This window comes from Gallus gallus, chromosome 1 (genome assembly GCF_016699485.2).
Source record: "Gallus gallus isolate bGalGal1 chromosome 1, bGalGal1.mat.broiler.GRCg7b, whole genome shotgun sequence".
In the NCBI taxonomy this organism is placed as follows: domain Eukaryota; kingdom Metazoa; phylum Chordata; class Aves; order Galliformes; family Phasianidae; genus Gallus; species Gallus gallus.
The window spans coordinates 138,286,161-138,310,032 of NC_052532.1; the positions used below are offsets into that span (position 1 = coordinate 138,286,161).

The 23,872-nt window shown below is 38.0% G+C and overlaps 1 protein-coding gene across 3 annotated transcripts in view; it reads left to right on the plus strand.

Moving 5' to 3' along the window:
* Positions 1-23,872, plus strand: part of MYO16 (myosin XVI) — a 366,647-nt gene that overhangs the window by 243,705 nt on the left and 99,070 nt on the right. For all 3 annotated transcript variants that reach the window (XM_004938536.5, XM_040662650.2, XM_416950.8), the window contains exons 21-23: positions 8,346-8,418; positions 17,544-17,696; positions 18,300-18,500. In XM_004938536.5, coding sequence (XP_004938593.2) covers positions 8,346-8,418; positions 17,544-17,696; positions 18,300-18,500 — 427 coding nt within the window. The remainder of the gene's footprint in view (positions 1-8,345; positions 8,419-17,543; positions 17,697-18,299; positions 18,501-23,872) is intronic.

Sequence of the window (23,872 nt, forward strand, 5' to 3'; positions counted from 1 at the left end):
ACAGAAAAGGCTGTCTTGAGAAAGTCAGAGCTTCCTGTGCTTTCCTTGGTTATATGTGAAACCTGTTGGAGGCAGAGAGAGGGCTTTACGGTAATATTGAGAGGTTTTACTTGGTCTATTTCTGACTGCAGAACCCCTTACAATTGCAGACACATGGACAATCAAGCAGGAGCAACATTCTGATCTATGTTAATTTGAAATACTGTGTTTATAACAAGGAATGACATCCTCACAATAGGGTGTTGATTATCATTGTTGTTCAGTAATGCATCCTATGATATCTAGAAGTCATAGGTTCTTAAAAAAATGTCAAAGCTCTTTGAATATTATTTACCCTGCATTCTTACTCTAATCACATTTGCCTGAGGTGACTATTACGTTGTGAAGATATTTGTTTGTGAAATTATTTCCATCTGTCTGGTAACTTCAAGGCTATGTGATGTTGTAAGTTCTAGCTAAAGCACAACTTTGGTTTGGTATTGTCAGGAATGAGAAATTTGCATATACCTATTCTTGAAAAAAGAATTTTTCTTTTAGGTTGGCTAATGGGAGCTAACGAGCTCAGGATATATTGGCAGTGCTGACAAGACATATTAAATTTTAACAGGCTAACCTCAGCCTGAAGTACGTTTCAAAACTTGAAGATAAATAGCTTACTTTAAGCATAAATGAAGTTCAGTCTCCTTCATTGATATTTCAATGCATTCTTCAGCTTAAGATAGGAAAACATACCCCCATATCTTCTTTTTGTCCAGCCTGATCATATCGATTTACCTGTCATAGTAAATCAGGGCATAGCACAGTTTAAGATGTAGTTTGTATTAATGCAAGTCACTGCACAAATCTGTGATGTATGGTTCAAATTTATTTCATATGTGAATTAATCCAGCAATTAGCATCTTATATCTCCAGTTTGATGCAGTTTTAATAAACCTTAAAGATCTAACAAAGCTACCAACTAATGTTGCTAAGTAAAGCAGACTTCAGGCCACACTTTGTTTCCTGGTTGGAGAGTTGCACAGTTACTACTTACCAGGTGGGATAAAGCCTTCATCACAAATCAGGAATAAGGTTTCTAGCTCAATTCTCTCCCTTTTGTTGCTGTTGTTGTTGTTGTGAGGTAGCTTAACTCTACTTCCCTTCTAAATCCATGAGAATTTATGAAACAGTATAATTAGATTTACTGTTTTAGTGCCTGTTAAATAACATTTGACCTTGAAATTTTGAGTAATCTACTTGTTTGTAATTTTTGTGGTAAAGCTACTGGATTTTGTTTGTTAATATTGATTTAAATTTACCATGAAATAGCTTGTGGCTGATGTGGGGCAAAGCAAATATGATTGCCATTAGATCTAACAGAAGTGGAGAGGAATCCCTGCTTGATTCCACAGCTTGATCAGGCTGCTCAGAGCCTGGCCTTGAGTATCTCCAGGGACGAAGCATCCTTTGGGCAACCTGTTCCAGTGCCTCACCACCCTCATTGTAAAATACTGTTTTTTATTATATCCAACCTACATCTACCCTCTTCAATTTGGAAACCATTTCCCCTTGTCCTATCACCACATAACCTGCTAAGGAGTCTGTCTCCTTCTGTCTTGTTACTCCTCTTTAGATACTGAAAGCCACTATCCAGTCACCTCGGAGCCTTCTCATCTCCAGGCTGAACAGCTCCTCAGCCTGTAGGAGAGGTGTTCCATCCCTTGGTTCATTTTTGTGGCTGTCCTCTGGACACACTCCAACAGGTCTGTGTCTCTCCTGTTCTGAGGACTCCACACCTGCATGCAGTACTCCAGGTGAGGCCTCAACAGCACAGAGTAGAGGGACAGGATCACCTCCTTTGACCTGCTGGCCATGCTTCTTTTGTTGCGGCCCAGGGTATGGTTGGCTTTCTGGGCTGTTTGGGCACATTGCTGGTTCATGTCCAACTTGCCATCCACTAGTGCCCTGAAGTCCCTTTTGGCCTGGCTGCCCTCTATCCTTTCATCCCCCAGCTTGCATTGGTAGGGGGTGTTGCCTCAACCCAGGTGTAAGACCTTTCACTTAGCTTTGTTGAACCTCATGAAGTTCTTATTGGCACACTTCTGAAGCCTGTTTAGGTCCCTCTGGATGGCATCCCATCCCTCTGGTCTGTTGACCACACCACACAGCTTGGTGTCATCCACAAAACCTCGGAGGGTACACTTGCCACCACTGTCAATATAATTGATGGAGATATTAAACAGCTGCAGCAGACCGAGCACTGACCCCTGGAGGACACCACTTGTCACTGATCTCCATCCAGATATGGAGCCATTGACCACCACTCTCTGGGTTTGACCCTGCAGGCAGTTCTTCATCCACTGAAGAGTCCACCCATCAAATCCATACCTTTCCAAATCGGAGAAAGGGATGTTATGGGGAGCTGTGTCAAAGGCCTTATTGAAGTCCAGATAGATGACATCAGTGGCTCTTCCTTTGTCCACTGATGCAGTGGCATAATCACAGGAGGCCAGTGGGTTGGTCAAGCAAGATTTGCACTTGGTGAAGCCATACTGGTTCTCCCATATCACCTCCCTGTCTTCCATGTGCCTTTGCATAGCTTCCAGGAGGATGTGCTCCATAATCTTTCCCAGCAGAGGTGACACTGACAGGTCAGCAATACCCTGGGTCATCCTTTTTACCCTTCTTAAAAATAGGTGTGATGGTACCTTTTTTCCAGTCACCAGGGACTTCACTTGACTGCCATGACTTTTTAAGTATCGTTGAGAGTGGAAACAGGTATCCTGATTTTTCAGTTTGTAACTAAAAGAGACTAGAGCAGTCAGGGTTGCCTAAACATGGCATTTCAAGGTACTTGATTGAACTTGAGGAAAGTTGGATCTAGTGATCCAACAGTAGTAGATGTAGTGATCCAACAGTAGTAATATAATGTCATGAGGTGACATATTAAGAACGCCTGATGCATTCTGTACCAGGGCTTAAAATTCTTTAGGATTTAAGGATGCACGTGAACTCTTTTGAAATATATTTTTATTTTCTGATGACAAAACAGCTAATTAGATAGGTTTGCTTTAGAATATCTAGATACAGTCTTACCTGTCTGCTATTAAGTAGAAGGTGCTATGTTTTATCATTTATTTTGCAAAGAGTTTCTTTCTTATGTGTCCTGAAGATGGGGTTAATGCCAATATACATGCCATGTTATAGGCAAGCAAAGTAAGCTAGCATTCAACTAATCTCTCTGTATTACCAAGTCAGCCATAGATTTCTGTTTCAAATAAAGCATATAGAATATATCTGGATCTGTACTTTCTGAAAGCTTCTGTATTCTGACTGTGTAATCTTATTCCCAGTGAAATTCAAGTACTACCAGAGAGTAGCTGTGTAACATTTATGTGGGCAAAGGAAAGATCTCAGGAGTCTCATTCTCAAAAGTCTTGATACACATCATCTGATTTATAGTATGATCATGAGTGAGATATTTCTGAAACAGAAGCCTGCCCAGCTAAAGAAAAAAATCAGAGCCTAAACTAAAATTTTTATTGATCTGTTATTGAACACAGTAGAAGGATGCTGAGTATGCAGGAGGGACAGAAAGAGACTTCCTGTTCAGAATATGAGCCCACAGGAGAATTGTCTTTATATGTGGAGGTAGGGAAAACTTCAAAACATACAGACAGTACGAAGTATTGAGTACAACGTTGTGTGTAGCATCATATTTTGAGATCTGCTTCAATCTGGGTCTTTGCCAGTGTTTCAATGAACAACACAACACCATGTTTTAAAGTGTAAAACAAATTTTGCTTTAAGGAGCCAGAGGAGTGTATGCGTTGCTAATGAGAGAACTATAGATCTTGAGTCAATTAGCAAAAATATGTCTTATTTCCTGCCATACCTGTCAAGTCGTTCAAGGAAATGTCTGTCAGATGAAGAGTTAGTGTTTCTTTCCAGTGTGCCCAACTGCTCTTTATCTGTACCTCTCATGCTTGGTTATGGTAATTGAAAAAGAAAAATAGCAATTGTTGAACAAAATGGCTGAGCGATATGGAAATTACACCAAGTCTCCACAAAAATCTCAGAATCTTAAAAAATACACCTCAGAAAAATCACTCTCAAAAGTCTGGTTTGTCAGTAACTGCTTGAGATGAAGAACTTTTACAACTGGGAACATTAAGCCATTGTCTCATGAGTAGAACTGTTCAAGAGCCGCATTTACGACAGCAGGTGTAATCTGTCCCTGTGGAAGACTGAGGAGGTCTAGGTAGGATTCTGAGTGCAGCAGCTCTCAGTTGTAGGCTTGGCTATATATCCCATCTAATCCTAGAAATACTTCCTCATTAGCCAGTATTGCTTCTGGTTTATTCAGATGAGACATAAGCTAGCTCGCTTTCTTCCTTTCTACTAGTAAAAGTTGGAGGAAGAGCAAGAAACCTTACATGCGGGCAGGTGAAAAGGCTTGTTTAGATCACATAACCTCAGCAAATTCACCTCACTGCTTTGTGTAGGTAGAATATGAAAAACAGCAATGGAAATCAACCCTATGGATTTCAGAGCTGTAGACTTGACTGAAATGATTCGTCAGAACTATGTAAAGGGAATTCTACTAACCTACATCAGGAACATCATATGATTTGAAAGTGTCTCATGATGAATGACAAGAGGTTTACTAAGATGTTAGATCTTCATACAGGATGTTTTGTACATGTGTGTTGTTTTTAGGAGTTACCAAGACTTTTTATGTCATTTCTTCATAATGCAACTCTTATCTATACAAGATCAAAAGTTGTTTTTAGTCGGTGAGGAACTAATATACAGAGGGAATCATTGTGAAGAAAAAGGCAGAACTAGAGACATTGTATTTTTGGTTGAAAGGCTGTCCTGTATATCACAGAAATCAAATCAGATACGGTTAGCATCGACTGTATGTTTAGCTATTCACAGCTATGTACTTGTGTCAGAGATGGAAACGTTCTTCAAATATTGGCGAAGTGCTGTTCTTGTAATTTTTATGTAAAAAATTATTGTCAAACCTAAAAAGATGTAATAGTAATAATAATAATACAGTAAAAGTAATTACTACTTTAATAACTGAATTTCATGTCCATATAAAATGGAAGTGTCACCTTCTCTTATCTTCTAAATAAGTACAGAACATTATCTCATAAAACTGAAGGTTTGGTCACCAGTATTTTATGATAACTGTTCTATTTACACATATTAAATGTTGAATTCCTGAAACATAGTGAGAACAATTGTCAGTGATGTTCAGCAACCATAAAAAATAGAGTAAAATAAAGGAATTCTTCAGAACAAAAATACTCTTTTAATATTTGGTCTTTAGACACAGGTGACATGCCCTTTCATTTCTAAACATGGAATCATGCATGCTTTATTTTGCCTTGGGAATCTCTGCTATGTTTAATTTAAGGAAAGTAATTTTGTTGGAATTAATATGATTGACAGATAACCAAGAAACTGTAAATGGACCCTCTCTCTGAGGAGAAAGGTAGTATGAAATAGAGGAAGACAGAAAGACGGAAAATAAAATAATTTGTAACTACATATAAAGCATGCAATTTTGATGTTGCTCTGTTGCTGTTTAGTTTGAAAAATATGGGCAATGTTAATCGTAATCATAGAATAATCATAGGCATAGATTGGATGGGACCTTAAAGATAATCTACTTCCAATCCCCCGAATAGGGTATATTCCACTATGTAAAATTACTGTCATTCTTGGTGAAATTTTGCATATAAGTGTCACTATACAGGAAGAAATTATTACCATCCTAGTGGAGATAGATCCTTGTACTATTTGCCCTGTTGATAAGGTTTTCGTATAGTGAGTGCATCTTCTAACGTTACATGACCAAGATTATCATGTGGAGTTCAACAAAGTATTAGGGTGATGTGTTTTCCTGTCAAGTAGATGCATCTCCATGAAAATTAAGGTGTTTCTCAGTGATCTCACAATTTTAATAAGGAATATCACTTGAAGTAGATGATACCAGGGTACTTTTTTTTTTCTTTTTTTTTTTTTTCCTGATTTACAATGTTTCAGTACATCAATTTGTTTTGATCACTTCCTTATGCAAATGTTCACGTGTTTATTCAAAAATAATACTAAGTAAGACTGATTTGACAAAACAGCAGTCATGGCACTCAGCCGGGATGTAAGCAATCCAACCTCAAATCCATTCACTGAAATAAACAGAGAAGGGATGAGCTGTTCCTTCAATATTAAATACATCCTAATAATTGTGATATATAAAGCAGTATTTCAGCTATAGTGTTACACAGCAGTTCCTGTTACACTTTCCTATGAGGAAGGTTATATCTAAAAAACAAAACAATGAAGTAAGAATGGAATCTTATCAAGTATTCTGAAATTTCAAGCAATTCCAAGCTTTTTTTTTTTTTCCAAAACTTTTTTGAATAACGTGATAATTCTGGTTTTTAAACATTATTCACAGGTAGTTTGTTTTGAAGGTGTCTAATTCTTCACTTTTTTTTTTTTTTCAAAACACATTATGATGAGGGCTGTACATCAATCTCTAATCAGTAACGCTTGAGAATAAGGCTTACCTTTTTGCATACCATTTAGATCACACTCAGCGGAGATAGTGATATATCTGTATGTTTCTTGTTGCAGAAATTTCCTCGGAGGCTAATCAACCTCACAATAACCTCTCTTGCCCAATAAAGTCATTGTAGGCAAGATTTATTACGTAGCTCTCATTGTCTGACATTTATGCATATAACCAGTCTTGTGACAGTGAGTAGTGCATTGAGCTAGTATGCCTTAGAAATGAAGACAAACTTCACGGATATCATTTCTGAAGAAGACTCTTCTAGTCCCTGAGGACTGTTCTGTTTTTGTTTATGTTCTAGTCTGTTTTACAGTATTCTTATGTTATTATTATTTTACTGTTTTGAATGTTACATGGGATTTGTTTTTGGGGCTGCTGGATCCTCACCCAATTGAATGGTAGTGATGGTAATTTTATATTGACTGTGGTAGACCTATAATGAAACACTCAGCAGTGGATAATCTTTTTTTTTTTCCATTTTCCTCTGTGATATGGTATATACAAAAATCTAAACAGAGAGGAAATACGGAACATGGAAGAAAAATGTGGAAGTAGATCTCAGAAACAGAAGCCTGCAATATTATCTGCATGCATTTACATATTATATTTACATTTACAAATTATGTTGTGAAAGAGAAAGGAAAACTCATCTGCTTTAGAAAGTGTCTGTTTCCTTTCTCATGAATGGAAAGATTTTTCCTTTTCTATTTTCCTCCTCTCCAAGACCGCTTTTGGCTATAATGGGAAGTCTTTCGTTTTGCTTGGAGATTATTTCATCCTGAAGAAATTCACACTAGCCAAACTACAACTTGCTCTTGACAGGTTTTTCTCTCTTTAATGATAAAACGAATAAAAAACTCAGACTCAGCCACCCCAGCACTGTTGTATAAAGTTCTCAAATTCTGCCAAAGCAAGCAATAGGGTATTCCAAACATTCATTTTTTTTTTCTCACTGTAGTGGCTTAAGTTCTCCTCCATATCTGGTCTGATTCTCTTCCAGTCATCTGACAATTACTTAGTCCCAAGTAATTAGAGAGTAATAGCTCCTTTGTCCATTTCCCATTTTCCCTATCCAAATCCTAGGTGACTGTACTACCCTAGTCCTTATGGGGCAAAAATAAAGCCTTTTTCTTCACATAGGCAGTGGTGTATGACAAATAAGATGCACTACCAAAAGGTATTTTTTTATGTATACAGAGAAGAAATGTCTGTCCTCTTCATGCCAAAATCCTCACTGTTCTTTCTCCTGGGAGATGTAACTTCTTGTGCATCTGGAGCTCAGAGCCTCTGCTTGATGCTGGCACAGGGGACTTTGACTTAATGGGTTTCCCTTGATGTGCATTCAGTAGAGGCAGTTCTGGCTGTTGGGGAAATAGAAACAGAAAAGGGTGACTGAGTGTATCTAGATAATTTGGAAACTTCCCTTCACTGTCTATTCTGAACCCGAGTGGATAGATACCTACACCTTTAGAAACTGCATTTTAAAGTAGCTAAGCATTTATTTCCCTCCTTTTTTGAATTTCTTTTCAAGACAGCTGCTAAAAGAATCTCAACCCTTTATTTTTGTTTGATGTGAGAGATTGGTAGGTAGAATTTTTATTCTGTTGTATATCTAGTCTGCATGTGTGCTTCAAACCATTCTTTTAAAATGAAGGCTGTTTTCATGCTAGAACAGAAATACTTCTGTAAGGAGCAGCAGATATATTATTCTCTTGCTTGAATTCTTATTATCTATAATATGTGGTGGTTTTTTTGTTTTTTGTTTTTTTTTTTTCAGCGACCGGATATTTGAAATTGGAATTCTGGATATTTTTGGATTTGAAGAATTTCAAAGGAATACTTTTGAACAGGTAAGAAGCTTAGTTTTTCTGAATTCACTATAACTGTTAACCATCCACACAGATAAATTTTCTTTTTTAGCCAAAGCAAATGTTTTGATCAGAAAATAAATTTCAAGGAGGAAAAAACTTGTTCATAGAATATTTTTTTCTCTATGTGTATGTATGGGTTTGAATTAAAACCCTGACTTTGTTGAGTTACAGAGTTATTCATCATTTTAAAAGAATCTGGTAAATATCTATCATAATGATTTGAAAGAGGGGTAGTAACAGCATTGAAAGACAACCTGAGGAGAGTACTTAGTGTTGTCTATTTTCATGCTTATGAAAACCATCCTTCAGCTAGGTCAGTGAGTAGGAGGACAATAGGCTGGATTGGGATAAAGACCAAAAGGTCTTCAGATGCCTCAGAGAAAAAAGAAAAGAACGAAAATGCTCCATTTTTTGAAGTGCTATTACTGGCAGATTCATCTCTTCGTGACTTTTCAACGTAAGACTTTTTTAAAAGTTGAATTACATCCATGGAAAATAAATTAAACTTTAGCTCAATGAGTGCCTAAAAATACTTTTGAATATGAAATATTTTTTGAAAACTGTGGAACTGCTTACCTTTAACACTACTCCATGAACACCAAAGCTCTTGTCAAGTGCATATTCCAGAAGACGTTAGCAACTGTACACTACACGCAGAAAGAGACGTGTAAGTTTTTGTTCTGTTGTTCATTCATTCTGTTACACAGCAGAAGAAAATCAGAGCAATAGGAAGAAGAAAACAAAGGACCTATTCTTGTTTGAAATCAGAATTTGCCCCTTTATCTCAGTTAATCCATTGTTTTATGGCTCAACTTTCTGATGATATGGATGTCATCATGCCACATTAGTTCAGTATGTGTAGCATATTTACATGGATGTAGTTTCCAAAAGTCTGAAAGCACAAAAAGGTGAGCTTACTTTTGTCTTCAAAGTAGCATTTAAGAATACAATAACATATTTCCAGCTCCCCTCTCACAAAACTGTTTTTGCTGTTACAGTCCTGCCTAGCTTGAAAGCTTTGCTGGCCTAAAGATGATTGCCAATATCCATAGCCATTTACTCAGTGAGAGTATCTTCTTTGGGGAAAAACATAAAATGAAAAATAGAAAGCATTCTGATGGAGTAAGGATATGTCCACACTCAAAACTAATCCCATTACACCTAATGATTAACTAGCACAAGATATTTCAGACATTTTAGAAGAATCTCAGAAGAGAGTAGTGCACCTTGAGACTTAATGGTTTGTGGTTTTTTTTTTTTACTAACTCTTTTCTGCGTTGTTTTCTGTCATTAAATACATTTAACTTCTGTGACTAGTATAACAAAAAATACCATGAATTCTGTTTTCAAAGATAAATCATTTTCTGCTTAGCAACACTGCAGAGGTTGCTTGAGATGAGCCCAACAGAAAAATGAGTAAAAGTAGTTTTCATATTTCTTCATAGTAAACATGGTAATTTCAAAGTCAACTTTGAATTATTATTGTATTTTTTAATAAACAAGTATGTATCAGGAGACACTGACTGTCCCCCCACTTGGACTGAGTGGGTTTTATTGAGTAATATTGAGAAATAGTGTGGGTCATTACATCAGAAACTAGTGACTTGCATTCCTTAAAAGACAGAATGGTGGTGAGGGAATTACAAAGTTCGTTTTCATATCAACTCTCTAGTGTGGTTAACACATCAGATTCCTGAAGCGATAGGTTGCAGTATCAGCAAACAGAAGCAGATTGTATCTCCACATGGCGCAATGTAATCACGCGGACGCACATACCCCAAACTGCCTGCACTCAGGAGCTGTGCAGCAGTCTAGCCTAGCTCAGTATCTTGCCTGGGCTCGTTAACTCTGTTGATAAACCGGCTTGCAGCCCAGATATGGTCCTCATGCAAAGCATTGCATCATGTCTGCAAACACATCCAGTGTCAAGGCCTGTGATTGCAGAACGTTAACAGTAAATGGGCCTAGCAGCTGAACAGTGTAGGAGCTGTAAAAATTATTTTTTCATTACATTTAGATTAACATATTTGAAAATGACATTTCAAAAGTAATTTGGCAGAAATTAACCTTTGGTTTCAAATTAGTGCAAGACAAGGCATTCTGTTTGTCCGCTTTCATGAAAATAGTTGTAATATTTTTTCAAGAAGGAATAATAACCCCTGATTGCTGCACTCTGGGGATGTTCCAAGATGTGTGAATCTTTCTGCTGACTCAAATCAGTTGGTAGACATTTTAATAGAACATTTAAAATAAACCAACAAAGAGCCATGAGGATGATGAAGGGACTGGAGCACCTCTCCTGTGAGAGGTGAGAGAGCTGGGATTGCTTAGCCTGGAGAGGGCTCAGGAAGATCTCGGCAATGTGTACAAATACATAAAGGGAGAGTGCAAGGAGGTTGGAGCCAGGCTTTTCTCAGTGGTGCCCAGTGCCAGGACTAAAGGCCGTGTGCACAAACCAGAACACAGGAGGCTCCCTCTGAAGCCCAGGAAGCTCTTATGAGCTGTGTGGGTGATAGAGCCCAGAGAGGTGATGAGGTCTTCTCCTTGGAGACACTGAAAACCCTCTGGACGTGGTCCTGGACAACCTGTTCTAGGTAGCCCTGGCTGAGCAGGAAGATTGGACCAGATCATCTTTGAAGGTCCCTTCCAGCTTACACCATTCTTTGATTCTCTGGTCAGATGTGTTGCAATCATTTCAGGAAACATGAGTGCTCTATGAAAAATAGCAATGTCAGTTTTCAGTGTTTTCTTAGGACCCTTGTTTGAGAGGAACTTTTCTGCTTATTTATTTATTTATTTATTTTCTGCTTAATGTGCACTTCTTTAAAAGTAGAAAAAATCTGCCATTCTTCTGATAGTGTTTAAAGCTAAGTTAGATCTCATCCATAGTCCTTCACAGCACAACTCCAAATAGTGCAGATAAGGAATGCTGCTATGTTCTTTATATCATTATGGCACTGTGTTCTCTGACTGCAAGAGAACACAAATGAACTCATGTCAAATGAATACAAGCAATAAGCAGGAGAGAAGGTGGATGAAGTTGCACCATTTTCCTTTAATTCTTTCTATGTTTATTATATCAGAGGAACCAGATGGTAGAGTAGAAAGAGTAGCACTTCTTTCCCATGTGTAAACTCAGAGTAATCATGGTCTGTAGATGTGGAAGATGATAAAAAAATCAATAATATAATTAAGTAAAAGGGGCTCTAGTAGAGTATTTCCTCTCTGTTGTCTAAGTCAAGTGATAAACTGAAAAAATATTTAGCTCTTCCTAAGTAATATATTTAGCTCTTGCATGGTCTTTTGCATCTGTAGAACTCTTATGAATTGCAGAAAAAATTGTAACCTCCTTTTTATAGGAAATGTAAGTGATTTATCTGAGTCAGGGCTGAAACAGTCAAGTGTCTCTTGACTCTCATTCAACTCTACGCCTATTAAAGTGCATGCAATAGTAGAGAAGGATGTCTCCTGTGGCAGCTCGGTGCTGTATTTCTCTTACCATAGTGGTCAGCTGGCTCCTGGAGCACAGTGCATTGCCTGCTCCACTCAAGGCTTCACTTCAGTGTCACTACAGTGAGGCAAAAGAGCTTGTACAACTCGGCTGTGTTCACAGGAATTTTTGCCTGCATTTATTACTAGGTTTAGTAAGTCTTTTTAATTATTTCTTTACTTAACTTTGCTGAGTCTTTATTTGATTTTGTCATGTCACCTTCTCTAGCCAAAACGGTCATAATGAAATATTTTTTTAAAGTACATTACTTTTCCTCATCCATAAGCCTTTTTTTAGCTATCTAAATGTAAGTTCATGTTGCCTGTTACAGAGATAGATGGACATGAATAGGTAAAAGTTACATTAATTAACTTTCCTACGGTCATTACAGTTTCAGTGATAGCAGATGGGAGGTCAGTACGCAAGCGTCTGCAGCAAGGCAATCTGAAATGTATTGCAATATTTAATTTTATGCAGAAAAATTAATCTTATTTGGTTTTACTTGTCTTGAGGAACAGGAATGTGGTCCAGCTAGCCTCCATGCACAGGAAAGTTTTAATATCCCTATCAGAGAACAGCGAGAGCCAGCTGCTCTGTTGGTACCAGAGAACTGGCCATGCCCATCCTAATGGGCACCGTCACGCAAGGTCTGGTCATGGTAGGCAGAGCCAGGGTCAGTAACTGGGACCACCACTAGCAGTGAGGCAGCAAGCAGTAAGTCAGGGCTGGGATTCCATCAGGAGCAGTGAGAGAAATGTCTGGAAACTGCCACTGCCACGAGGCCTCTAGGACAGGGACAGGACATGAACATGGGGAAGGGCCCAGAAACTGAGCAGGACCATAAGAATTAGTGCCCTCAGGGGCCTGACTACCCTGTGTTATAATTCATTCCCCGACCCAGTTTCTGAGAATCTTTCATTCCTTGTGGCTTTTGTCATGCTGTAGCCTTGTTCCCTGTACTGTTCCTTTTTGTACTTTATTCATTCTGCTCACATTTGTTTCATTTGGGCAGAATGCTGTTATCTGCCCAGTGCTCCAGAAAGCCACTGGAAAATCAGTGTTAGTCTTTTTTAAGGTTGGCTACCTCAGTATGCTCACCATGTATCCAACATTAAAATACTTCTTTTCTTTCTTTTTTCTTTTACAGTAGACACATTGAAGCTGAAAATAAAATCCTTTATCTAAAAATTTGGACTCCCAGACAGATTCAGTTTCTGATAGGTGAAATGCTGCCCAAGGTCTTTTCTTAACTGGTTTCTTGCTTTTTCACAGCAGCACTCCCTTACATCCCATAACAGCAATATTGCTGACCAGCAGTAGGAGGGAAAAAAGTGGTGTGGATGTCTAAGTCCAGATTCCTTCAAAGAAAGAACTGTTTATTACCTTGTTAGTTTCCTTGCTTGTTTAATATTCTTGTGTGTTCAAAATCAGGAGGATGTATATTCCAGTTTATACTGAAATTTTATCCTTTATGGAAGAGCTTTACAGACTCTTTCTTGTGGAAGGACTTTCAGGTAGCAACTATGCATAACAAAATATTAATATATGAGAGTTACTCTGAAAGTAATGCCTCCTATTTTATTATGTTGGCCCACAATGTCAGACAGACATTGGTGGTATGGCAGTAGAGGCTGAACGTTCCCACCAGTATTCCGTTACACATTGTTGCTGTGTGACAGATGGCAGCAGAGGGGCACTCTGACATAATGATGTCTGACATGGAAGTGTAGGTGGAGCAATGGTGTGTCACTGAACTCCTCCATGTGGAAAGAATGGCATCCACTGTCACACCTGGAGATACTGGAGACCAAACAATGGATGTGAGTACAGTGAGGTGGTGGACAGTGTGTTTCAGAAGTGGTGACAGCACTGGTAGGTCATCTCCACTGGTGCAGATTTTTGTGATTGTAGCATACAGGCTCTTGTTCATTGCTGGTGAAAATGCATAGCTAATGCTAGTGAAAATGTTGAAAAAGAGTGATTTTTAGCTGATAATCTAGTCTATCAAACAGTGTTATTGTGCTCTTTATATCTATTGCAGTTTCTGTGGAAATTAATAGGAGGCATTACTTTCTAACTGACCTACATAGCACACTCATAGAATCATCGAATGGCTTGGGTTGGAAGGGACCTCAAGGATAATCAAGTTTCAACCCCCTGCCATGTGCAGGGCCGCCAACCTATATCTAATACTAGACCAGGCTGCCCAAGAAACATAAATTTCCCGTGAAATCAAGTTCTTCTGACAGAGTCAGAAGCACTATGAGTTCGTGTTGATTCTGCATGGAACACAATAATTCTGTATTAGGTTCTATTGCCTCTAAAAAGCAAAGGAAGAAATGTAATAATTTCTGGTGTTATACATTCATTAAAATTATTCAAATTGGTGCTCTACACAAAAACTGTGGAAATGCAGGAACTGTTACACAAAGTAGTAAAAGAGAAAATAGATGTATGTATATATGTGTATATATGTATGTCTTTTTTTCTCTTAGAGTAGTGGATACAAGAAGGAATAGTAACCAACATACTTCTGAGAAATGAGTGATTACCTACCCTTAGGTCTAAAAATGTTTTCTGTATCCAGTCTTAGTAAACAGAAGATAATTCAGCCTTCCATTATCTCAGAATCATGTTTTTGAGAAAAGCTGGAGCACGTCTTTACAAATTAAACTTGACGTCATAGTTCCATCATCTTGGCCAATAACATACGGTCTGATAGATGGGTTGATATGACAGGTGTAAGCTTTATTCAGTGCTCTGAATACACATCCCTTGAGAGAGCTAATCCTTCTGCACAAGCAAAGGATGTAAATAAGCTTTGCAGAGGGTGTTTACATCAGTTGGTCCCCCACTGATTGTCAGTCACCAAGTTTTCTCTCTTATCTTTTTTTTGCTATGCTTTTTCAGATGTTATTTTCTATACAGTGAGGAGCGAGGAAACAAAAACAACAAAACCCCAAAACATTAATGATAGGTGCTTTTCTGTCTTTGGAGCACAGTATCATATTCTACTTTAATTTTCATTTTGAGTATGCTTAATAGTACTTACTGGCCAAATACAGTAAAGAAAGAGAGATTAAGATAATGTGGTGAAAATCTACCAATTTTACCAAATGGCACTCTGTGTTTTTCCAAATACTGCAATTTCCATGCTACTTCAAGTTCAGTTTGTTTAAAGACTTGAACTTGACATTTTTGTTTTCTTTTGTTTCCTTGTAATATCCTAGAAGTACTTTTTAATGAAGACTCCGACACATACATTGTGTGGGGTTTTTCTTCACCTACATATGAGGGTGAGTTAGGATTAGAAAGGAATGTGGAACAGAAGGTTTCTACTGAAGAGACATACAATGGAGTCAATTAGAGGCATGCAAAGAATAGTTTAAACATATTTAATGACAAGAAGCATCATCGGTAATGCTGAGTAACTCTGTAAAGTTAAACAAGCATGCAATGCTTAGAGGTACTCCCACGACATTTATTTTAGATAAAAAATCATTACTGCTACATTTCCATCTAGTTTGCATGGGTGAAATTAAGTACATGTGGTTTTCTCAATTTTTCATACCTTTAGACAGGAAACATGTCATTGTTTTATAAACCTCATATGACAGACCAAAAGAAGATGAGTTAGCAAAGGTAGCTGTGTTCATTTTCATCAATTTTCTACATTTCAGCTGCTGTAATTGTTACAGCAACCTGTTTCAAGCATTTAATTTAAAACCTTCCGTTTATCATCTTTTTCCTGTGGGATGTATAAAACACTGAAATGGGGAAAGATATGATGAGAGTGTTTTGCTTTTCAGCAGCCGTTGGCTGCTCTCCTGGTGCTCGTTCCGCAGAGCTGCTGCTCGCAACCACTGCTAGATAGAGCAGTCAGTTTATAAGTTTATGGGGATTTTGTCAGCTTCTCTTAGGGTAAAGTTAATTAATTGTGAAATTAAATGGCTCTCTAAAGATCTCATTTGCAAATATAGATACACATGGCATGTGTCATGTCAAAGCTTTACATGTCCTGTGAAGTACAAGCTTGTAACGTTATATATGCTTTCTAAAATAATGTTAAGAGTCTTCTGAAGAGATTTTGGAACTAGAATTTGAATTTGGAAAGCAAGTGGCAAAATGTATATTTGCCTGACACAAAATTTAAAAAGCTGTCTCTTTCCATAAAATAACTAAATAATAGAAATCAACTTTATACTTTCATTGGTAACAAAATAAGTCAAAAATCCTGCTTTAAAAAAAAAAACAAAAACAAAAACAGTGGTATTATTTGAAGCTGTCTTTTGTCTGCACTTTCATGCATTGGTAAAGGCAATTAGTAACAGACACGTGGTTACAAAATGTGTTTCATGTTCTATTTCTTCTTATAGTTGCTGACAGTAACCTACTTCATTGCAGAACAAGTGCAGGGTGGCTATTCTAGCATGAGGAGTTGATGGAAAATTCAGACAGATATTATTCTTTTCTCATTTTCTTTTCCCTTACCTGGTTTTTAAGCCTTTACATTTATGTCTGATCTAAATATTACATATTTTTTAACATGACTTGCTGGTGGAATTGCTTTTATACCATTTGTTCATGGAAGGTATAGTTTATGGCCAAAACAAATATGTGACTGGTTTTATGTTAAAAGAGACTTTGTGCAGCTGTTCCTTGCATCATTCCTCATATAAAGTGTCTCCCAGCCCTCTAAGAATTTCTGTTTTCTTAATTTTGTATTGATAGTTGGAGGAGATTTTAGAATTTCCCACTAGAATTTCCATTTTAATATAAATAAAATAGTTTAAAATTTATTCAACAAAGTTATTGAACTTCTTTGAAGATTATGAACTTTGAATAAAGTACAAAAGGTCCTGGAATAAGCTGATTCAACCCTCACCTGTTTGTAATTGGAAACAAGATTTGTATTAAACTATTTATTTTGGAAGTGTCACCACAACTCTTAAAAGGCAATCAAAGAAAATATTTGAGAGTTTTTAATATTATTTATCTCCACAGACTTTGAACTTTTCTATTGAAGACTGTCTTCTTGCCAACTTTCCCTTAGCATATCAATAAAACGGAGAGAGTCATCTAGTATTTCTAGGTGTTTTATGTGATCTATTTGAACAAAACCCAGTGAGTTCTTTCAGTGCTCTTCTATGTGGAAGCAGGGTTTGAACATATTTGCTAATACTAAAATAACTACATAATCAGGATCTTAAGCAAATGTGGAGATATTTTTTTCAGAAAGCACGTTGCATCTGCATACTCTCCCTGAATATATACAGCAGAAGAATATTAAGCATAACAGTTTATACTTAAAGTTGCTCTACTTCCATCAGTAGAATTCAAATAAATTTGCACTGTTTGTTAGGGGTGGTATTTGATGATTCTTATGATGAATTCACAATGATCTATGCAAACAGAAAACTGTTTATTCCCAATTTAATACTAATAGCTGTTAAAATGTAAATTTCCCTTGGTCTTCCTAATCAGTGGTCTACAGAGAGATAATATGTTGTGAAATGGCGTTTCATCAAATTTAATATTAAATCTGCAGTAAAGCCTACACCAATTAATTATCCAGTAGACTTCTAATCCTCATGTTTTCTTTGTTTTGCAATAGCTGTGTGTCAATATGACCAATGAGAAGATACACCAGTATATCAATGAAGTGCTTTTCCTACAAGAGCAAACAGAATGTGTACAAGAAGGAGTTACCATAGAAGCTGTGTATTCTCCTGCAAACCATACTGCAGCCTTGGATTTTTTCTTTCAGGTAGTCTTCAGATTCACTTTATATCACTTGTATTTGTATACATACTCCACATCTCAGATTAATACAATGCTTTGCTGTATTTTCTGATTTATGAATCTATTGAGAAAGTTGTGGGCCTAAGGAAACCACAGAGAGGGTCATTATAACTGCTCTTAAAACTTGAGGGCTAATAGCTTTGTCACAATCTAGAGTTGAAGAAGATGTAACAGAAAGTCATTGCCCACATGGATTCACATGTAGTATCTGCATATCATGCCACGTCCTGGATGCAGCTATAGTACTGACCAGTCTCTGCTATGAGTTTGACAGTTTTCTTTGGGCCTGGAGCTATTTTCTGGAGTAAAATTTCTAACAAGAACATAGCCCAATCAGTTTCCTAAAAGATCAGCAATGATTATCATTTTTGGCAAATGAAATATTATTCCCTATGTTTATTGCAGAATTTTCTTTTGGAGACTTAACAGAATATTTATATTGTTCTTTTTCCTTTTCTTTCCATAAAATGATGCGTTACATGTTTCTCTTGCTAAATTACAAGCTGCTTTATTTCACAAGCAACGAATGCTGCTGCATAAAAACAGAAAAGTCTATTTTTCATTTCAGAAACCATCAGGCTTTTTGTCGATGCTAGATGAAGAAAGCCAATCTAATTGGTCAGTGGAACAGAGTCTTTCTAAACGGATTCAGTCTTACCTGGATACATCAGACACAAATACAGTGTATTCCTCCACAAAAGATGGAAATGGCAACCTTGCACCAAAGGAACAGGGCTCTACCTTCACTGTTATGCATTATGCTGGCAGGGTAAGTTCTTTGAATGATTGATTACACACAGTTCATGGAAAAGAGTAAATACTGCAAGGGCTGTCCAACATCTGGTTGTAAATAGCAATTCACTTTCTAATGATGAATTTTCAGGTGGCAACTTAGTATCAATGCAATACATGTATAGAATCGCTAAACACCCCCATGGTGTTTTCTAGTAGTGTTACAGAATAGGTAAATGTTAAGCAGGCCTTTTTTTAGTACGATTGTGTCTACATAATTCCAACTCCTAAACTGTGTCTTCACTGCTTATGAGGAAGAGAGAAGATTGTGATATCTTGGCATAAATGTTTAATGCGATTTTAGTTGGCTTTTACTTTGCTTTCCAAAGTTATTTCATATTTCAGAACAGTATAGGTTCTTTGTAGATCCTCTGCTGTATTTATAGGTACCGTGGATAGCAGTATGAATCTGGTTCAAGAAAAAAATGCATTTTTTGTTGGTAATCATAACTATCTTTTTTTTCTCTCTTTTTCCATTGAAATCTCAGAACATTGCAGTGTCTCCAAATCTGTCTATGAAACAGCATGTATGTTTTTCATTGTTCATGGCAAAAGCACAATCAGTTTTGTTAGATAGGCCTCTTACCCTCTTCTTTCCAATACTTTCTCATTTTCACATTCCCTCCACAATGACCTGTGGCCATAATCAAGCGAAATAGTTATACGTTTAAGTGGATAGTAATTTTCTTCTTATAATCTGACAGATTGATCCTTCTATAGTTAATGTGATGTGCTGCCACTTCTTTCTGTTCTAAGTATAGGATTTGAAATAAGCTAATGAGATGGTCGGGGCATAATAAATTGGAGTTCTTGGTTATCTCTTTTAAAAAATTTCCGCTTAAATTGGTTGAGAATATGAACTGAAAGTTGCAGGAATCAGTCCTTATATCTGAACAAACATCTGAAACAAGCACTGTGTCCTTCCACACTCTCTAGGTCTTAAGCAGTGATTCCATGAGCTGTCTCTTCACCAATGGAATCCCATACAAGCTTTGTGCCTGTCAAATTGAGAATCAGTGTTCAGCTGCTGTGCATAGGATCCACAACATTGTAATCACATGCACTGTGTTGTTCATAAATATGAATGTACTTTCTATTGGTTGATGACTTTACATATTAGGTGACTTTAAAAACCGAGAACTCAGGAAAGCCTGCAGAATCTGGCTTTTTCATGACACAGTGGTGCTGTGTGACCTCTGGAGTAATCACTTCAGAAGCCATATGGACCTTGCAGGTACTTCAGCTCAACCAAACAACTGACACCTAGGTGCTCCCCTCTTTACCCAAGCAAGAGACAGAAGAGTTGAGTTCAGTGAGCAAGAAACAGGGCAATTATAATAAAGTCTTCTGATTGAAATGCATATTACAATGCTAAAACCAAGTGTAACAGCTTTTCTGCACCTTTCTGGAGCAGAAAGTTTATGGTCTCTGGAAGATGCAGCAAGCTATTTATGATGTTTACAGGTACGTAGTGAAGCTGTGCAGGGAGAAAATTAGAAAAGCCAAAGCCCAGCTATAACTGAACTTGGCCACTAAGATAAAGGATAACAATAAATATTTCTATAAATACATCAACAGCAAGAGGAGGGCTAGGGAGAATCTCCATCCCTTGTTGGACACCGACAGCAACTTGGTGACCAAGGATCAGGATATGGTTGAGGTACTGAATGCTTTCTTTGCCCCAGTCTTTAATAGTAAGACTTGTTACTCCCTGGAAACAGCCCCTTGCGCTGATAGATAGGGATGGGGAACAGAATAGGCCCTGCATGATCCACGATGAGATGGTTTTGGACCTACTCCAAAAGCTGGATGCTCACAATTCTATGGGGCCTGATGGATTGCACCCTAGAGTGCTGAGGGAGTTGGCAGATGTGGGTGCCAAGCCACTCTCCATCATCCTTTGGCAGTCCTGGCTAACTGGGAATGTCCCGGCAGACTGGAGGCTGGCAGATGTGATGCCCATCTTCAAAAAGGGCCAGAAAGATGATCCTGGTAGCTACAGACCTATCAGTCTGACCTCAGTGCCAGGGAAGGTTATGGAACAGATAATCTCAGGAGCCATCATGGACCAGTTAAAGGTCAGCCAGGGGATCAGGCCCAGTCAGCATGGGTTTATGAATGGTAGATCCTGTTTGACAAACCTGATTTCATTCTATGACAAGGTGACCCGCTCAGTGGATGAAGGTAAGGCTGTTGATGTGGTCTACCTGGACTTCAGTAAAGCCTTTGATGCTGTCCCCCACAACATGTTCATGGAGAAGCTGGCTCCCCACAGTTTGGATGGGCAGGCCCAAAGAGCTGTGGGCAATGGAGTTAAATCCAGTTGGCAGCCAGTCAAAAGTGGTGTCCCCAGGGCTTGATACTAGGGCCACTTCTATTTAACATCTTTATTAATGATCTTGATGAGGGTATTGAGTGCACTCTCAGTAAGTTTGCAGACGACACCGAGATGGGAGGGAGGGTTGATCTGCTTGAGGGGAGAAAGGCACTACAGAGGGACCTGGATAGACTGGGTTGATGGGCCAAAGTAATTTGTCTGAGTTTCAATAGGACCAAGTGTTGAAAAGACAAACAACGATCTGTGTGTATACATATAAATGGGGGAGGGTGGAAGAGGGAAAAAAAATACATGGACTTCTACAGAAACATAGCCTAAGGTCTCAATAGTAAAATGTGGTGCAAAGTAGGCCTCAGAGACTGAAAAAGTTTCTACAGCTTTATTCATGGGGAGAAGATGGCACTGCATGAATAGTATTGAATGCAAATTGTGATGTGACGTAACAGAAAAGGTCAGGGAGATGAGTTTTCTAAGAAGGGGATCTTGCAAGTGCATGGCATGTCTTGTTAACATGAAGAGAACTAAAGGGTCCTGCATTTTGGTCACAACAACCCCAGACAACCCTATAGGCTTGGGGAGGAGTGGCTGGAAAGCTGCCTGACGAAAAGGGACTTCGGTGTACTGATGAATATTTGAGCTGAATATGAGCCAGCAGTGTGCCCAGGTGGCCAAGAAGGCCAATGGCATCCTGGCTTGTATCAGGAATGGTGTGGTAAGCAGGACTAGGGAAGTAATCCTGCCCCTGTACTGTGTTCAGTTTTGGGCACCTCAGTACAGAAAGGACGTTGAGGTGCTGGAGCAGGTCCGAAGAAGGGCAACAAGGCTGACGAAGGGCTTGGAGAATATGCCCTACAAGGAGAGACTGACAGAACTGGGGCTCTTTAGTTTGGGGAAAAGGAGGCTGAGGGGAGACCTTATTGCTCTCTTCCAATACCTGAAAGGTGCTTACAGCGAGAGTGGAGTTGGTCTCTTCTCACTGGTGACAGTTTACACGATGAGGGGAAATGGCCTCAAGTTGCACCAGGGTAAGTTTAGGTTGGATTTCAGGAAAAACTGTACAGAAAGGGTTGTTAAGCACTGGAATAGGCTCCCCAGGGAGGTGGTTGAGTCACCATCCCTGGATGTGTTTAAGAGCCATTTGGATGTGGTGCTCAGGGACATGATTTAGTGGAGGGTTGTTAGAGTTAGAGTAGTTTGGTTAGGTCGTGATTTGACTCAATGATTTTTAAGGTATTTTCCAACCTGAGCGATTCTGTGATTCCGTGATTTTCTGTGAAAGGTAATTAGAGCAACCTTATCTTCATGTGATTTTTCATGTAGCAAATGCTGGGAGTTTTTCCAGTATGCTGCTAAAATATCAGTTTGGATTCAGAAGTGAGCTCTTTGTGCTTGCAAGGATAAGAACAAAAGAAAAATAGCTTTCATCTGTGTTGTTAAAGGTAGTCCATTGGATAACACTTTCTGCTATGACAAATATTTCAGGTGGAACAGATTTATGCTACTGAACACTCAGTTGACTATTGGCAGTGGGTACTCTTTGGGAGATAGACTTGAAGGCAAGTCTATCTCCCAATATAAAAAAATATAAAAGATAAACTTGGAGGCAAGACTTGCCTCCAAAAAAAGACTTGCTGGCTCTGTTGTATCTCTAGGAAACATTATGTCCACTGAGCTGTCCAGAGAGATGAGAAATTGGGCTGTGCATGCTTAGGCTTCTTTGACCAGATTTGTCTTTTGCAGCAATATATTGAAATATATATAGAAAGGTCTATTTTGTGGCTCTCACTTGGCATCAGCGGTGTTCTGACACAGGCATATTTGTTCCTGGCCAATGATATAATTGTGGTCATTATGGAAAGGATAAAGAGTATTTGGGCAGTACTTAAATTCTTAACCTAAATACTCTGAATAGCTCCCTGGAGGCTCTACTTTCATCGTGAGGCCTTCTGCTTAGGCCCAAATTATTTGCCAAAGGTAAGTGGTTTGAATACCTCTGCTACTGGGACAGAGTTAGATAACAGTGCAATGTATTTTTTTTTTTTTAATTTATTAGCACTTAAAGTGATAGAGTGAAGCGCTAACAGAGGGCACCAGATGTCTAAATTCCTTTATAAATCTGTTCTGTAGTTCTTAGGTAAATATATTTTCATGGAGTTGTGTTGTGATTATGCAAATTTGTCAAGGCAGTTCTAAAAAGCTTCCATACACTGGAAAACTGATAAGAAAGCAGCAGCAAGGCAGCCGTGTTAGTATCACAATCACAGTAATAAGCACATTTCTTAAAAATGAAAGAACTGTGTCATACTTTGGAAAGAAAGACTGGATAGGAACATTTATTAAAATTGAAGTTTCAGGTGTCTGATTCTGAAACTTAAACCATGAGTGGTCCAGAGTACACTTTTCATTAATGTGTGTTTTATCCTTGCATGGTTGTTTACATTTTTTTCTTTTATTACATAGACTCTTGGTTTGACCTTTTCTAATAATAGTAATGACATTTGATCTAAAATTATGAATAAATAGATGGCTCTCCAAGTAATATAAATTCACACATTCTTCTGAAGTCAGTGGAGATCCTTCAGTTTACATTGGCCTAGGAACTATGCCAGACTGTCAGGTTGTACTTTGCAACCATATGGCATTAAAATGCTCATGTCCCTGCCAAAAGAGAAGAGTTCCTGTACCAGTTCTTAACAGCCCCTACTTTAATAGTGACTGAGCAAGATCTTTAAAGACACTTGTACTTTTCCTATGTCATGGAACTCTTATTGAACTATCATTGCTTGAAATTTCCAGAGATTTATGATAGGAGATTACATAAAATCTGATGGTAGCACTGTTCAACTAAATAATTACTTACATGGATTTTTTTTTTTTTATTGATGAGTACATCTTCCTATCTTCCTAGGTTGAGTTTTAAAAAATCAAGTTTTTAAAACTGCTGATGCTGTTCTTTAGATTGTGCTATTATTATGTGTTGTACATATTTTATGTAAGTTACTTGTGATTTA